The sequence below is a fragment of the Montipora foliosa genome, chromosome 6 (genome assembly GCF_036669935.1).
Source record: "Montipora foliosa isolate CH-2021 chromosome 6, ASM3666993v2, whole genome shotgun sequence".
In the NCBI taxonomy this organism is placed as follows: domain Eukaryota; kingdom Metazoa; phylum Cnidaria; class Anthozoa; order Scleractinia; family Acroporidae; genus Montipora; species Montipora foliosa.
In genome coordinates this window covers 8,138,589-8,156,088 of record NC_090874.1, presented here as the reverse complement: position 1 = coordinate 8,156,088, position 17,500 = coordinate 8,138,589, and the positions used below count along the sequence as shown (strand labels likewise).

General features: G+C 40.9%; 1 protein-coding gene across 1 annotated transcript in view; it reads right to left on the bottom strand.

The window, feature by feature from the left end:
* Positions 1-206: 206 nt before the first annotated feature.
* LOC138006581 (enolase-phosphatase E1-like) overlaps positions 207-17,500 on the bottom strand; it is a 28,614-nt gene continuing 11,320 nt past the window's right edge. The window contains exons 8-17 of the mRNA XM_068853000.1: positions 16,716-17,135; positions 15,785-15,809; positions 14,751-15,084; positions 12,219-13,440; positions 11,616-11,783; positions 9,426-9,761; positions 6,949-6,983; positions 4,032-4,541; positions 2,066-2,117; positions 207-1,717 (exon numbers count right to left, since the gene is read on the bottom strand). Of these exons, the coding sequence (XP_068709101.1) occupies positions 1,291-1,717; positions 2,066-2,117; positions 4,032-4,541; positions 6,949-6,983; positions 9,426-9,761; positions 11,616-11,783; positions 12,219-13,440; positions 14,751-15,084; positions 15,785-15,809; positions 16,716-17,135 (3,529 nt within the window). The 3' untranslated portion in view covers positions 207-1,290. The remainder of the gene's footprint in view (positions 1,718-2,065; positions 2,118-4,031; positions 4,542-6,948; positions 6,984-9,425; positions 9,762-11,615; positions 11,784-12,218; positions 13,441-14,750; positions 15,085-15,784; positions 15,810-16,715; positions 17,136-17,500) is intronic.

The window sequence follows — 17,500 nt, the reverse complement described above, 5'->3', positions numbered from 1 at the left end:
TCAGCGTAGGTCACTTAATAATGTCTGCAAAATTATTCCGGAACACGATTATCAACGGTAAATCACAGACGCTCCTTTTCGATTTTTTTCGGAGAGCGGGCGGCTGTACAGAGGCTACTATTTCGCGAAAATTTCAACCAGCATCTTTGAGCATAATGCTGGGGCACGAGCATAATGCTATGATTTTAGGAGTGACACTCAAAGGCATAATGCTCAAATTTTCCAGCATAATTTGAAGTGGCAGTGGCAGTAGCAATAGTAGAATCGTGCGCTTACTTCGCTCCACCCAGATCGCAAGAATTTCTGAATGACACAAGTTTTTCTAGAATGAATGTATTTTTAACCTGTTCCCGCGAACTTTTGAGCACTCAGACGGGTGCTACTTTTATTTCATTTTTTCTGTGGATGATTTCCTACCAATAATTTACTAACCCATATTTTCCTCGTTTACTTCAAAAAGAAAATTAGAGTTACAAAGAGGAAGAGCAAATAATTGTGGCCCACAGAATATGTGAATTCTAGAGAGGTTATTTTTCGATCGAAACGGAACTTCGTTGATCTTATGAAACCTTCATCATTGCAAACCAGGCAAATATCGGGAAGTCCTGATGATGACCCCATTCCGGTTTCATTGGAAGAAAACCTCCGGTTTCGGCACTCTTCATTTCCGTTGCAATAAAGTTTTCTTCATATCATCGGAATCAAATTTCATGACACGTTCGAATGGGCCGCAGGGACTGTCGATCACAAGAAATACAAGATTTTCCTAACGAAAAACGCTGTGGTAAGTTCATATGACATCAAACTTCCTTATGTTGCGTACATTTTAAAATACCTTTATACGCGTAAAATTTAAAAACCCGGTCACACTCCAACCATTCCCCTGTTTCTTTATTTCCCCCCGTAGCACTTGTCTACCCTACAGTCATTCACGGATGATTCCTTCATTTTCGTCCTTGGATACAAATGAAAAGAATGTAGGAGAGATCCAAATACCACAAACATTTCCCCACCTGCTTCTCAAACTGCCGACTTTGTTCTCCGACCAAACTCCATTAGAGGAACGGTCTTGCTCACAAGGTCGAAGTCTCCAAGTAACGATGAAAGATTTTCGTCCAATGCTGTGTTTGGTAAACATAATCAAACACGAGGGAAAAAACCTTTTAACTAGAAAGTTAACAAATACGCTCCTTCAACACGACGTTCGGCGAAACTACTGATCGTTTGGTCGGGACTGTGCAACACCTTACTTAAATGTACAACATACGCAAAGTTCCCTAGAATCACGCGTCACTTCTTCCCACGGTATCCTCTGAACTTCCTTCCATAGTTTTTTCCCCGTCCCCGCCCATACACTTTTTTATACGACCCTCTATAACGTCCCCTGTTACCAAAATCCCCGTGCTCCCCACGACTTCCGGAACTACTACAATCCTCACGGGTACCAAACTGTCCGTGTCCCCGACGGGTACCGGACCCTCCGTATTTTTCGGAATTTCCCCGTCTTCCGCCTCTCTTTGATTTCTTAAGATGTTCAAACTGATTTTCAAAGTCCACAGCGCTTGAGCTGTTTTCTGTAAACTGGAAGCATTTGATGGGTGAATTACTAACTGCGTCCCAGTCGATTTCATTTTCGTTTTGTTCGGTGTCTCTCTGTTCTGTCCCAGAGCTTTGTGAGGGAGGAGTATCTTCCCGTGCTCTCTTTCTTCTGGAAACCCTAGAGCAAAACACAAATTGAAATTCACAACTCAATGGAAGTTTCAATCGAGTGTCGTAAAACCAAAACCAAAGTCATTACTTTGACCAATCAAAAAGGACGGAGACAATCCAGTAAACCAATCAAAACTCGAAGCAATTACACGTAGCCGACACAAAGCGCGGGAAAATGTGCACGCGCGAGCCGCGATTGGTTTTGGTTTCACTTCTGATTGGTTGAAAAAGTGAAGTAATGCAAAACGAAAGCAATTCGCTAATTACTTTCGACACTCAATTGAAAACCGCTCTAACACTGAACCGTTGAAAAAACCCAGCCGTTCAAAAAAATATTATTACAAGTTTGTCTTACCTTTGCTGGTCGAGTCTTTTCTGTTGTTCTCCCTGCTCTTTCACGATGACAACTAAAATAATAAAATATACATATATATATATACATTCAAATTTCTTCTGTTACGTAGATAGAGCACTGCTTATGTACTTTCCTAACTAGTAATCGAAAACTCGAACAATGTGTTTTTACAGCTGAATATATACGTCCACAAACGATTCGAGGTTCCACTTTCAACGTTCGTTGTTAGATCAAGTTAGGATAGGTTTTCTGAGTATACGAAATGACTACCTCTGAAGGTTGTCCACATTTTCCGTAAAGATCTTCCGGAAAATTGCCATTCCATTTGACCTCAAAGCAAAATTCGGGATATTTTGGCTAAATGGTATGCACCGTGAAACAACAACTACCACTACCACTACCGCTACCGCTACTACTACCCCTACCACTACCGCTACCGCTACCGCTACTGCTACCGCTACCGCTACCGCTACTACTACTACTACTACCACTACTACTACCACTACCCTTTGTTACCGCTCACATAATGACGAAAATATTATAGGTCCGCAGAGACAAAGCGTGCGTATGGTAACTCCATCTTCAAACCTGCCAGCATCAAAGCATGCATGATTGTCAGCCTGGTTGCAATGTGAACTGACCGCTTGGACATAGCACAATAGTTGGGTTCAATAAAGTGAACTGCAAAATGATAGGCATCGAGACTGAATGTAACTTGTTTCATTAACGCGCTTAACAGAAAAGTCATGTTGATCTACTGGAAGTAGTCTCCTTACGTCTGTGTAAAGGAGGGTGAAAACAATAGGTTGCTCGATGCCGTCGTTTTTTCGAGATCTGAGGCCCGTTTCTCGCAAGTCCCGAAGACTTTTGGGGCGCCACAATTCCCTCTGTATCTCAAGAACGGAGAAGTCATCAAATTTCACGTTCATTTCCCTTTCTGTTAACTCGAAAACATGTCAAAAGACCAGCTCATCAAAACAAGCAGATGGTAAATGGCTTACCGGGCCAGAAAAGTTTTCGGGATTCTCGAGAAACGGGTCCTGGGGTCCGCCACATTTTTGAGACGCGGGACGGCAACCGGAAGTGAACTTTTCGCGTGCCAGGAGCCCGTTTCTCGAAAGTCCCGAAAACGTTTCGGGCCCGAAAAGCCATTTGTGAAACTGCCAACCGCTTTTTTTGTTTTAACATGTTTTCAAGGTAACAAAAATAAAAATGACTGTGAAGTTTGATGACTTATGTCCTCTCCGTTCTTGAGATACAAAGCGAATTACGACACCCAAAAATGGCCCGTAAAGTTTCGGGACTACCGAGAAACGGGCCCCAGGACAGTAATGTCTCAGATTTTAACGTATCATCTCTAATGGAGAAGAGATACTTAACAATACAGATGTAGTTGTGTGAAGACATGTTAAAAAGGGAAAACAGCTCACTTCCTGTTGCGTCCGCGTCTCAAAACCTTTGCATGCATGTTTAAGCTCCACATTACGTAAATAGGATGCGAGAACTAATCAGCTGAGTGACACGAAAATAGGGAAGTTTGCATTTTAAAAAAAAGGACATCGGCAGCCCTCACAGACAAGGTGACTGAATTACACTGACACCAGGGGAGTCAGGGTGGCGTAGTGGTTATCAACCGCACCTCCCACCTCTGCGACCCAGGTTCAACCCTGGCCTCGAGGTCGTATGTGGGCTGAGTTTCAGTCGATCTCAATCTGACTCCGAGGGGTTTTCTCTGGGTACTCCGATTTTCCTCCCTCATCAAAATCGACTCTAGATCAATAACATCCGAGCGGATACCTTCGTATAGGGATAACCTCTGTATCTCTCCCTTTCATTGTATTGAATGAATAAAGTTGGTATTATTATTATTATTATTATTATTTTATCATTTTCACCTCGAAATCACAAATCAAAGAACTAGCTGCCCACGAAATTTAATGACGCTCGAAGACCAAAGGTTTCTTACCTTCCTCTGTTGGTTTAACAACTTTTTTTGACCTTTTCCTTTCCTCTAATTCCTCTTCGGCGTGTTTTTCATAAAGCTCCTTTGGTATTTTCTTGCTGCACAAGTGACAGACTATCGTCAATTCATCGCTTTCGTCACTAGCAGAATCGCTAGTGCGACGGCGAGCCTTCTTGGCCTTTGAACTTTTCGACAAAGACAGCGGTCGTTTCTTAAAACCAGAGCCAATCTTCTCCAGCGCCTGATCGTTTTTATCCAAGTCCGGTTTTTCTGCTTGTCTTCTTTGCGTGCTCCGACGTGACGAAATGCGTTGTGCGCCATATTGCACCATTAAGTTATCGTCACTCGATGAATCGCTGTTAGATTCTATTTCTTCGGTTCTAGCAGAAATTGCTGGTTTGCTGTCGGCGTGGGGTGCTTTGGAAAATGTAGATTTAAAAAGTTCGTCGTAATCGCTGTCCTTTTCAGTGTCGAGGGGAAGGAAGTCGGAATCAGGCAATTTTGAGCTGTTTCCTACAAAAGATAAACCGGGGAATTTCGCATCTTGTTTGTTTGTTTGTTTATTTACTTGCCTGAGCAGGTTTATCTGATATGGATCTCAAGAGAGGAGCACTACAGTTATGTCACAGGGTAGCCCCAGAACTAAACTCTCCCCCACCCCCTGAGATATTGAGGTGACCATCGCTAAAGCACTGGGCCCGGTTGTTCAAAGGCCGATTGACGCCAATTCCAGATTAAAAATTAAGAAGGGAGTTTATTTCTCTACTCCCAAATGTTGTTCAACGCTGGTATTCGGCAGAACATTACACATTAGAAGAAGTCAATCTTGTAAAACAAAAATAAGAGAAAGAAACTTTCACCAAAACGTCGAAAACATGAAACAAAAGTTTACTCTAATATTGGATTAAGTTAACTGGCTCTCGAACAACCGAGCCCTGTCTTGCAGCAAGAGTGAATTAGATAAGAGTGTTGTTATGGCATAGGCGGGCTCCCCAGCGCAGTCACAAATGAGTCTATTTTTAGAATGCCCGTTCCTGCGATAATCAGTTGTCGTGTCCCGGCTTGAAAAAAAAAAAATGGCAGAAACAGTCACGCGTGACATTCTTCAGTTTGGTCAAAACTGGCGGCCCTTTGTTTCGTGCGCAAAGTGTATCTAAAAATAAATCAATTTGTGATTGTGCTGAGGAAAGACCGCAAAGTGATAGATCAACACTTTTATCTAATTCCCTCTCGCTTACTGCTAATTGTGTGGGAGGCAACGAGTCAATTTTCTCACATTTTGTGTTGGTTATGGCTTTCGAGAACACACTGGCCCTTAAAAGAGAATTTGACAAGACCGAAGAGATTGTGCAACTCAAAATGGGTAGCGAACTCGACAGGGCTAGAAATGCTGTGATCTTGCTAGAACCCCACGTGCTGGCATTTATTTGTAAGTGTAGCAGCTTCTACTGTCCAAGTTATTCTTCTTGATTCTTTGTCTTTTGTCATTGGTTTAGGTAGCGAACCAATCACATTCCACCTTAAAAGAGTTGCCAGATCGCCGGTCAGCCACACCCTGTCGCCTGGGTGGTCTGACGGTCATATGGTCGGGGATAGAGTCGGTAAATAGGACATTCGCCTCGACAGCAAGACACTCAGCCCAGTCCATCAGTCACCTACCCAGCCAGCTAGGGTTAGATAAATTATGCCGGCATAATTTCGGGCGTAATACTATGGTGCAAGCATCGAGCATAAATCCGGCATAATAGTCATGTTTTGGAGCATAAAAGTTGATTAAATTATCCTGTTAATAAAAACACCAATACAATACAATACAATACGATACAATACATACTTAATTGACCACTCCCCATAAGGGGCTTTTCAGGGCCAATGAAACACAACGAAACGACGGAACAGAACAACAACTGTTAAGAATCCCAACTGGCCGGAGGCAAACCAGATGACTATTTACAAGTGCAGCTGGGAAGTTGAACAAAACAATGCGATTAAAAATGTCCTGTCAATTGTGGGCTTTGTGGTTGCTTTATGCACTTATTTGATTTTGTTCAAGGCCTGGCTATCTTACTTTATGCCTGGCTACCAAGGCCTGTAAGTTTGAGAGGGCAACATGAAATAATTTTAAAATATTTTAGCCCCTATTTTGTCTTCTATTTTGCGAAAAATTCACTAAGCATCTTTGGGCATAATGCTAGGGCACGAACATAATTTTGAGCATAATACTATGATTTTAGGAGTGACGCTCAAAAGAATAATGCTCAAATTTTCGACTGAGCGCAACTTATCTAATCCTACAGCCGCCTCGCCTGGTCCACCGGTCAAACTGGGTAGGAAACGCACAGTTGGTTAGTGGCCTTCTGTGAGATCCCAAGGGACCTCACATCCTTGCTTCGACTTCTTTCCATGCTGTGTAGCTTCAGGTAGCTTTAAATACCCTTGAAACGGAGCACTGATGATAAGAGGGGGGGGGGGGGGGAAGGGGGGAATGAGCGCAACCGTCGGCTTCCTGGGAGAATACCCCTCCAGAAGGTAAAGGAACTTCCGACGTAAAATAACGTGTACCTTTACCTAAGGACTTTCAGATCTACGACGGCGACGTCGGCGAAAACGTAACTTCAAATATAACTTTGCACTACCATAAGTCTTTCGCAAATTTTCCACCTCTTTTTACGTTGTGCAGTGTTCGAGAGGTACGAGCGGTCTCTGAGTAAACATACACAATGGAAGATTCTCTGCTCATGTTATCGTCAAAACCACAAAAGTAAAAAATGCGTGCCGCACGTGCGGCGAGATTATTTTTCCTCTTTTAATCATCATTATTATCATCATTATTATTATTATTATTATTATTATTATTATTATTATTATTATTTTGATGGCATTGCCGTTTCTTAAACTCCCAAATAACGAAAATCTTTACCTCCGTATGTCCGTTGTGGCTTCTCTGGCTGAGGGCTGAACACGAAAAAAAGAAGAAAGTCAGGATCTTTTCTGTTCAGACACCAAACACATCTGAAAGAGCTTTTCGAGCCATGTGTGAGAGGAATAAGCAATCCTTGTGGGGCACATGATTCGATACTTACTGTATCTCCCCATCCCCCTTCTCCAATGCAAAAATAATGAAAGTTCCAAGTCTCTATGATGCGTTTGACTACCAACGCTTCACCACTCCTTCCTCGACCTCCCTCCCCACCCATCAAAACTTGGCAACAACGCGGTGTCTACGTAGCCAAGAATACAAGTACAGGAAGTGAACTTCTTGTTTTTGCTCGAATTTGAGGAGCTTGATCCACATCAAAAGGTTTACGCTTTTATGAAAAGCATTAACACGTCAGCATATTTTCTTTTAATTTTCTGTACTAATCAAAGCTTAGCTCATACCATTTTCATTCTCCAGTCACCGGCACACTACAGTCATATTACGAGTGTTGGAAAAATCGCGAAGTGGATATATCAAAGCGACTAAATCCCAAGAAAACCTATATCACGGATTCAGGGTTGTCTCTGCGGGGACTTAACACACATTAAAGAGATTCGCCGAAGACGAACATGACGGCTACGAGAAGGTCATATTAAATTCAACATTACTCTGATCATTTTGCGATTATTCCTGGTCTTTCAGCAGGAAACGTATGTACCAACATTCCAGGAGGTAGGGAGTTTAAGCACGCAACGTTTTTCAATGAGCGCGGACGGAAACCGGAAGTGAACTGTTTTCCTTTATAACTTGTCTTGCCACTACCATCTTTCTATTTCTAAGTATGTTTTCTCCATTAGAGATGGTTAAGTTAATAGTCTAGGAGACACTACTGTCCTGGCATGCGAATTTTATTTCCGGTGGCCGTCAGCGTCTCAAAGACGTCGCGTGCTTAAGGTGGCTTACTACAGTTATCCGAAGAAAAAAAAACTAAATTTTGAAATCTGTGAAATTAAAGCAAAATGATGTCTCTTGTGAAGTGTTGGTCACTGCAATTGATGTAAAATGTAATTTTACCGTACAAATAAATACAAATCAGGGGAAAACGCTTAATATAGTGACGGACTTCCTGGAGGGGGGACTGGAAACTAGACATTTCAAAGGCCTTTTTCTCAAAACCTAGCCGTACAACCAGGGTTAAAATTTTGCGAATTAGTAAACAACATGTAGACAAAACCGTCAACATTTTTTCAAAAAGTTCTATCAGGCAGTTTTTCACTTATTATTAAAATAGACGAAAATTGACGTTTTTGTCATTTGTGAAAAACCTGTCTGGCAGATTTAACTATTTATTTCTCTACATAATTTTTCTTTCTCGCTTTCGGAAATCCTGACATTTTGAGGTGGGGTTTTACGGCTGGTTTTCGAGAAAAAAGCCTTTGAAGTGTCTAGTTTACAGTCCCCCCTCCAGGAGCTCGGTCACTATGTTTAGTATTTTCCCCTGATTTGCATTTATTTGTTCGGTAAAATTACATTTTACATCAATTGCAGTGACTAACACTTCAGAAGAGACTTCCTGTTGCTTAATTTCACAGATTCCAAAACCTTGATCTTTTTCTTCGGAAAACTGTAGTAAGCCACCTTAAATTCCCTAGTGTGAGAACGACAACCCACATACGAGGCGTGAGAAGCTGTTGTTTTCGTTGATTAAAGCCTGGTTTTAACTAGCGACATAATCACAAGCGAAAGGCTGGAGCTGCTTATGCTACGTGAAAATGAACGTCGACATAAGCATCAAATTCAACCAGGGCCTCCGTCCATTTTGTTTAAATGCTCAGACGCGGGGAATCTGGAACGAGTGCTTTAATTGGCCACACACAGCCAGACGTTCTCACACAACGCAAGCGAACGCAAGCAATAAGCGCAAGCACAAGGAAATGGAAAAATTTGATCATTGCGCTTGTGTTCACGCTTGCGTCAACCCCGTCTTCACGGTGAAATACTAAGCCCTCTTAAGCTTGTGCTTGCGTCGCCAGTCAAAACCGGAGGAGCATAAGGACATCACCGGAAAATATCATTTCTGCAAAGATTATCCGATTATTGCAACTCGTGTCGCAGATGAAATGTATGTATGCCTACTTTCCTGGAATTGAATTGTTGGTATAGACGGCACACCCTGCAAGCAGAGCTTCTCTAAAACTCGTCAGAGGGCGAGCAAGAGAGGCCTCTGCGGAAATCGTGTAAAGTCCTTTGAGTCACCGCAGCCCAAGTTTCTGGGCTTATCACCCCGGTCAAACCGATTAAGGCAGCGCGTGCATCATATTTTTGACACGGCCAAGGTCAAAATCGAGCCACCAATACGGTGTCTAGGAGTGCGATCGACACTCGGCCTGGGTTTGAAACTGTCTCCAAGCAACGGCGCCGGCTTGCGCATACTCAATAAAGAACTAGACTTAACACAGAAAATAAAATATAAAAACCTTGTTGAATCTATCCAGCTGTAGGCTGAAGATCCCTCGTCTTCTTTGCGATGTTCGTACACACTGAGCTCACTTTCCGAGTCTGATCTTACGGCTGCTCCTTTTTTCCCACCACGCGTTCTGGAATCTTGATAAAAGCTTCTAGAACTGCTTGCCAAAGGTCTTACATACCGATCAGGAATGACAGAAGACTTAAGGTTCTCTTCAAAATCAAGATTTTTCTTGGCCGAGTCAGTCTGTCGGATGGCTCTTTGAAGGAGCTTCTCTTTGGCTAATGGTGACCGTTCGAGAACTACTTTCAAGTTTTTCAACTTTGGCTTTGCACGTGAAGGTGAACTGAAAACAAGGAGCAGCCTAAGTTTAGAACAATGATTTGTAGCTCATCGTGAACAGATCTAAATTTTAAATTTAGTGGTTGCTGGGTTGTTAAAAGATAGATTGCACTACACTGTATTCCAAAGCCCCGATTGTTCAAGGATGGCGCCCACTATTATTATTGCGGATACGTTCTGCGCATCTCGAGATTCTCGTCGCCCGATGTGAAGGAAATAGAGGATATTACATGGCCGCTTGGGAATACGAATTTTATCTTCGAGTGCTGCTGTGTTCGCTTCGCTCACTCGTGAGAGATACTTTCAGCACGAGAAGATAAAATTCGTATCACCAAGCGGCCATGTAATGTTCTGTTTATTATATAGATATTGATGAAATGTCTAGATTTAAAACAACTTGTTTTATTCAGTTTCGAAAAGAAGAAAAAGTGGTCACCAACCGCTAAAACACGCATGTTGTGTAACATGAAACAAGATATGAAAGTTATGAAAAACAAATCATGATAATGTCAAATTTTGCAATAAAAATGTTAATGTAGTAGAGAAGAATTATAATGAAGCATAAAAGTATCTTACAATGAAGAGAAAGCTCGCGTTTCATTGGCTTATCGTGTTGGTTACCATGACAACACCTATATCCTCACATGTGAAAGATAAAAATGATATGTTCACTGCGCGCGGTGAAGATACGATTTTTTTAGTAAAAGGAGAAATCCTGGTATTTCATCAATATCTACATAATAATACGGAATCCATTGTATGGAATCCAGAGTCCACAGATTTCAATGAAATCGAGGATCCATTTTGATGGACCCGTGGTTTGGAATCCGGCATCCACGACTCGGGATCCGGAAGTCCACGGGCTGGGATCTGGAAGCCGGGGGCCACCTGAATTCCTTTACAAATGGCGATACTCGGGTTTCCTATGGGCGGTGCTCACTAATACAGAGATATCTTCGCGCGGTGTAAAACAATGCGGAGAAAGCTGAACGTAGCTAGCAATCTTGGTATCCAAAAAGAATATTGGGCGTAACCATGCGCTTTTCAGAGATAATTAAGCTTCAACTTGGAGAAGAACGCCCTACATTGCTTTGTATTTTAAACCTTTTTACATATATTGTTGATCAATTATCTTTGAAATATGCGGGGTTGCCCCCCGTTTCCTTTTTGGATTTCAATAACACTTGTTAAGATCTGCTTTTCCCGCATATCCACACATCGCACAAAAATACCTTTGAATTAGTAGGCACCGTACCACTGATAATGGTTTACGAAGTAACACTATTTTACAAAAGCGCTGTGCTGTAAGAAAATTATTATTATTTTCATTATGGCACTTTAAAAATAGTCTTTCACTGACCAGAAAGAAATAGTGAACACCAACAAATTTCCTACCAATGAAACTAAAAATACAAATATTAAACATTTAAAAGCCCACATTCGCCCAAAAGTCATTGCGCACCGTGACTGAGTTTTGTGTAACACGAAATTATTCAAATACTTTAGCTGACATATTGTTTCCCGCGTAATTGACCTGCGCGCATTCGGCCAATCAGACCAAGCAGTTGGACAAACGGTTATTTGAAAACAAACAAAAAAAAAAACGACTGCACTGAGTTTTGGGCGAATGTGGGCCTTAAAACTCTAATTAGAAACTTGGATGTAAACGTTCTTCATCCATCTTAGCTTGATGATAAACCTGTCACGAAGACAAGTCAAACATTGCACGCTGTTCTATCTGACGAATTATATTTCGTTGCACACCGATGTTAATTTGTTACTGCTGTTGCTGCATTTTTTCCGGCAAGGATCCCATAGACACACCCTAATCTTCTTCAAATCTTATCCAAACATTCACCTGGTCACAGACCGCCCAGCATTCTGGATGCGTGAGTGAGAGGCCTGTGTAGATGAGGACGGGCCCTGACAGTCCGATGCGTGCACTTCTATCTCCTTTGCTGTGAAGCGTTCATAGCAAAGTGGACACTCAACTTTATCTGATTGATCTGGATTGTTGAAAGTTGAGCTAAGAAAACGAATGGAAATAAACAGAGAGTAACAACATTAATGAGCAGAACTACGATTGACAACTTTGATTACCGAAGTTGCAGTCTTTTTTGTTGTCACCTCAGTGAATGACCTGCACTTGTCATGAAATAGAGGCTCTAGTTGTTTTTGCAATAGATCAGTGGAATAAACATTTTAAAAAAATAAATGGAATAGATTTTTCTTTCCAGATTTTGCAGCTAGTGAGATTTGGTCACTGAAAAGGCATTACTGATATTATAAATATAATTCTAGGAAGTCGTCAACCCCAAATTTTTTTCAACACGCTTTCACCCATAGAATACATGTAGCTCTCAGGTTGGGATTTATAAGATAAATATGCCTCACAGAACCCATTCATTTATTTCTTTAGAGCTGTTATGCTGTACATAAGACAAAAAAATTTCTGGCTTACTTGAATGAAGAAGCTTCTCTGGGATCTCCACCTCCTCCTGTTGTTTGCTGCCTCTTCATTGCGGCCGCTGCTGCTTTTTCTGCTGCCTCTGAGCGCTTCTGCCTAACATGTTGACTATCATCACTATCCACATCAACCATGAATTCTTCGTCACCAGAACATCTCTTCTCTTCCCTATCAGCTGTAGACCCTACTGAAGAAGATGCCAATCCTGTGGTTCTTACCTCCTGTAAAGTCTTTGTGAGCAGTCTGAGTGGGGATGACTGCGTATCTGTCAGTGCTTGAGATGGTAAAAGGGTCTCACCATCTGTTGCCATAGTTTCAAGCACACTCTTTCCCAGGACCCCTTGAGATTCACATTCTGTCAATACAGATTGAGAATCAATTGGGATATCAAAATCCAAAATGTCTTTGCTTTTTTCTCCCGAGATGAATTCATTGCTAGCTTTTTCCTTCACTGACGTATCGATAGCAGCTGAAGCTTCGTCACGTGGGAGACTCAGTGAAAACACAGGTCGAGAAAGAACACTTTCATCGTCAGTTGAATCATCGTCCAAAGGTCGTATGAAACTTCTTCGCTTTGGAGGTCGAATGATCTCAGAAAGGTTACCATCAGTGTCATTACTAGCTTCTCTAGATCCTTCGTCTCTACTCCCTGAAAATTCACTATCAAGCCCATTCGTATTTGTTTTCGATTCACTTACCACTTGGTTCTCATTTTCAAGTGTCTGATTTAAAGAGTCAAGTCCATTCCCCTTTGTTTCACTATTTTTAGACTCCAAAACAACATCAACACCGAATAAACCTGAACCAGGATCATTACCAGCGGAATTAACAGACATAGGAGACTCTGACGTTGCATCATTATCTGTAACAACAACATCTGAGTCTGCTGATGTTTGCTTTCTGACTGACTGCTCCTCCAGCCCTTCAGTTGCCAGTTTACAAGCCTCTTCAAAGACTTTCCCAGATATATTGTCACTCTTGACAGACTCCTGTGCTTTCTTTGCAGAGCCAGTTCCTGATGAGGGCATCATTTTGTCCATGCAAGATGTCATTAATTCACCGTCACTATCACTGTCCACTTTACAAGATGCTGTAACTTCACGACTGCTTTCACTTGTTGATTTGGAAGCACTTGGGACTTGATTGACTGTAGAACTTCTCAGGGTTCTCCTGCGATGGGAAATGCCTTGATCAAATTGACCTCTGTCTCCTTTGTCTGGGGTTAAAGAAAAAACAAGAAAAGTAACCTCCATGTAGGCCTCTGCAATAATAATGAATGAGCGAGAAATGATCTGAAAAAGGAATGAAAGTTCATGATGAAGGAGTCTCTCTATGAGGTTTGGAAAAGACCTTTTCACAGTCGATGCCACGCTGATCGGGATCAAATTTAATGCCGTTAAATGCATTTTAACTGCGTAAACAGCTAGGAGCAGCCATGGTCAGATGTTGTCTGTGGGTTTGTTATATTTGTGCATGTGTCTGATTCTTCATGCTTTGGGTTGTAGAGCAAATTAATCGGTTTGGAAAGAAGAAGTAGCATTTTGTGTGGAGTGTCTAGCAGCAGAGCTCGCAGAACCCTGCCTAGTTGATACTGATCTTTCTGGAGATAAGGATACCATGCCGGGAACAAGCATATTCAAGTCTGGGTCTTACTAGGCGACAGAAAAGTTTAGATTTACATTAAACAGAAGTATGCCTAAAGTTTCTCCTGATAATGCCTAGAGTTCACTTAGCACTTAATGAAATCTGTGAAACATAACTTGCCCATTTCAAGTCCTCCGAGAGTATAATTCCTATTAAGTATGAATGGTGGTGGTGCCCATCCAATGTATGACCGTTGAGAGTATATGGTGTAACAACATTCTTCTTTGTACACGTAAAAGGTTTTTCTCCGGGTATTCTAGTTTTCCCCTCTCCTCAAAAAGCAAGGTTTGATCTGAGGCCCACAGGGTCATCACTTGTAAAACTGTTACATGTACATGCCAACCTCATAAAATAAAGTGTCGTCACCATCATCATTATTACCGGTATTGTTAGGAGTTCGAATGTTTTGAGGAAAGGTAGTTTGCAAACTAAACTGAACGCAGGGTTGTCGGAACAACAACAAGAAGATTTATTCCAAAGTGAACGTAGTTTCCACGAAGTAAAACTCTGAACAACACGTACTCAATAAACTTACACGGCCTCCGCCAACTTGAGTAAACACAACTTCTGTCACACTTGACTAAACACGGCTAACGCCAACTCTCTTCGCTTGTGAAAAACTAGTTAAAAAAACACTCCGCTTGGACTCGTCTACTTATATACTCTGACAATAAACTTCTAGAACTTTCTAAAATAGTAATCAATCTAATTATAGAAAGATTACAAAACACACCGATTTAGAAACGCTTACGCACGAATCTAAAAATAAACAAACTACAAACTCTCGCGAAGCTTCTAGAAAGTCACGCTAGTCACGCAATGCTATTTTTCGTAACAGGTATTATTATCATCATCATCATTATCATTATTACAATAGCCTACCCATTCGTGGAGTTCCCCTGACAAACACTGAGCTTTTTCCTGCAGCCACAGCAAATGTCTTGCCAGGTAACAGAGCATCTAATGTCTTCCCTTGAGATTTACCACACACAACAGGAACACCCCATGGGATCCGTGTCCTGACCCTGGACTGTGCCAAATGCAGTCGTTGTTTATACTTTTCAAACATTCTAATAATCAGCCCCGTGTAGGTTGACAAGTTGAATCCTTGAGGAGCAAAATAGAGATTTGATCTTACGGCTTCTTTCAAAGTGCTGGGTAGGCCTCTGGGTTTCTTATAGCCCCTTGAGAGACGTATATGTAGCAGGTTGGGAGACTGTAGAAACAAAAAAAAAAAGACAATGATGCTAAATTCGATTTAGAAGATAAACAATAACAGAGGCAACATGACAATTTTTTCTTGGTGTACAACCGGCGGGGGAGGGGGGAAATGTGCCGGTGGGACCCTGGAACCCTTAGCCTATACCAGAGCTACATGTAGATCAGCTGAATTTTGCTACCCTATACTACAGTAAACTCCCACCGATTTCAGTCTAAATTCCAATTCTTGACAGTTATTAATATCCAGAGGTGTTTCATGATAGCCATTTATTGACACTGTTAAGGCTGAGTTAGGTAAACTTAAACTTTGCCGATTTGATTTTTTTATATTCTTGAGTGGGAATTTCTGGTTTTCTTAGTCTTGATAAAATCTTCAACCGACTGGTCAGTTTCGTGAAAAATGATACCCTATTCTAGACCGAAAGGCTATGATTTATATACTCTATCCTAGAGTAAACCGCTTGAAAACCATACCCTTCACAGCGGCACATACCTATATAGTCCATATATGGCAGTACCCCCTCCCCCCCTGGGTGTTCAACACAAGTAAGACAGAATGAATCAGAGACAAGGTACATGTAATGAAGCTCCCATTTCTGATGAGTTTCACCCACCAATTACAGCAAAAGAGCTTCTACACTTCGACTGGCAATCACACTCCAAGATATTAAGCAATAAAAACAATCAACACTTACTGTTCTTTGCTGCCAGGTGTCCATACTATTCACAAAAGGAAAACAGACAAATTGGTTAATAGACTCTTGACAAAAAAAAAAACAATTTTGTTGACATAGAGGATATTACATGACTGCGCCGGGATACAAATTTTATTTTCGCATGCTGAAAGTATCTCTCACTTGTTCGCTTCGCTAACTCGTGAGAGATACTTATAGCACAAGAAGGTAAAGTTGTATCCCCAAGCGGCCATGTAATGTTCTGTTTATTATATTGATATTGCTGAAATGCCTAGATTTAAAACAACTTGTTTTACTCATTTTCAAAATGATATAAGTGGTCGCCAACCGCTAAGATATGAAAGTTATGAAAAACAAATCATAACGTAAAATTTTGCAATAAAAATGTTCACGTACAGCTGTAACAGAGAAGATTTTTATTAAAGCACAAAAGTATCTTACAATGAAGAGGAAGCTTGCGTTTTATTGGCTAATCATGTTCGTTACCATGACAACACCAATATTCTCATATGTTAAAGATAAAAATGATATGGTCACTGTGCACGGTGAAGATATGACTTTTTAGTAAAAGGAGAAATCCTAGTATTTCATCAGTATCTGTATAATAAAACTTTTTACAGACTGAAAAACAGTGATATTTTTGAAAACAAGAGTCTTTCAAGTGAAGTGTCCCCCGTAGTTCATTAATCTGACCATGCAACTCACAACAAAATTCGAAATTTCCAACAACTTTATATCAACTAGATCTTGTCAAATCTTGCATAAATTATCATGAAATGTTGCAGTAATTTATATTACTCGAAAAGAATGCTACAAAAACAACGAAAAACACTATCCAGGGAACAAGAAAAACCAAACATGGTAAATGAAAGGTTCACCGATATGTTAAAGTAGTTTGAGGACCACAAAAGCAAATTATTTGCCATCTTACAAAGGTTCCTTTCTTTTTAGAGAGGACTGGCCATTAGTTGCTGTTTCCTGATCAACTGCAACTCTTTTTGGCTGAGGATCATCAATATCACCCAGGATTCTCTTCGAGGTCTTGACTTCCCCATCTTCCACATCACTGGTATCCTCCAACACTGAGAGTTTTTTGCGCTTCAAGGACAGTTTTGTTCTCAGAGGTATGTCTTCATCATCTGTATCACCTTCATCCAATTCTTGCAGCTTTCTTTTTTCTCTGCTGTCAGCACCCTCACCATCCATAGACTTTTGGTCTTGCTGTTCTTCATTTTCCCCAAATGAAGTAGCTTTTATTTCATTGTCAAATTCTTTATCATTTTGTTCTGTAGCATTTTGTATCTCTCTTCTAGTTCGCCTCAATTTTGGCCTTTTCCTTTCAGTTTCTTCCCTAAAGTCAAAAAGGGAAACTATTATTATAATTAGATGTAGTGCTATTTATCATTAACAACCACAGTTAGAATCTGTGGTGAATAAATATAAACTTGCTTATAACCGTTTTTGAGCTCTTTTGACACTTGTGAATGGACTCATTTACTCAACAGAAAGAAAATTACTCCACCTATAAGCTGTTACAGATTCATGAATTCCGAACCATGAACCCTGATTATTATAAAAGACATAAAGCAAGAAAAATTGAGTAAGTAGTTGAGTTACGGTTATACATACACAGTTAATTAACCACCCCCCACCACCCACAGGGGCTTTTCAGGGCCAATGAAACACAATTATGACAGCTGAGAACAAAAAAAAAAG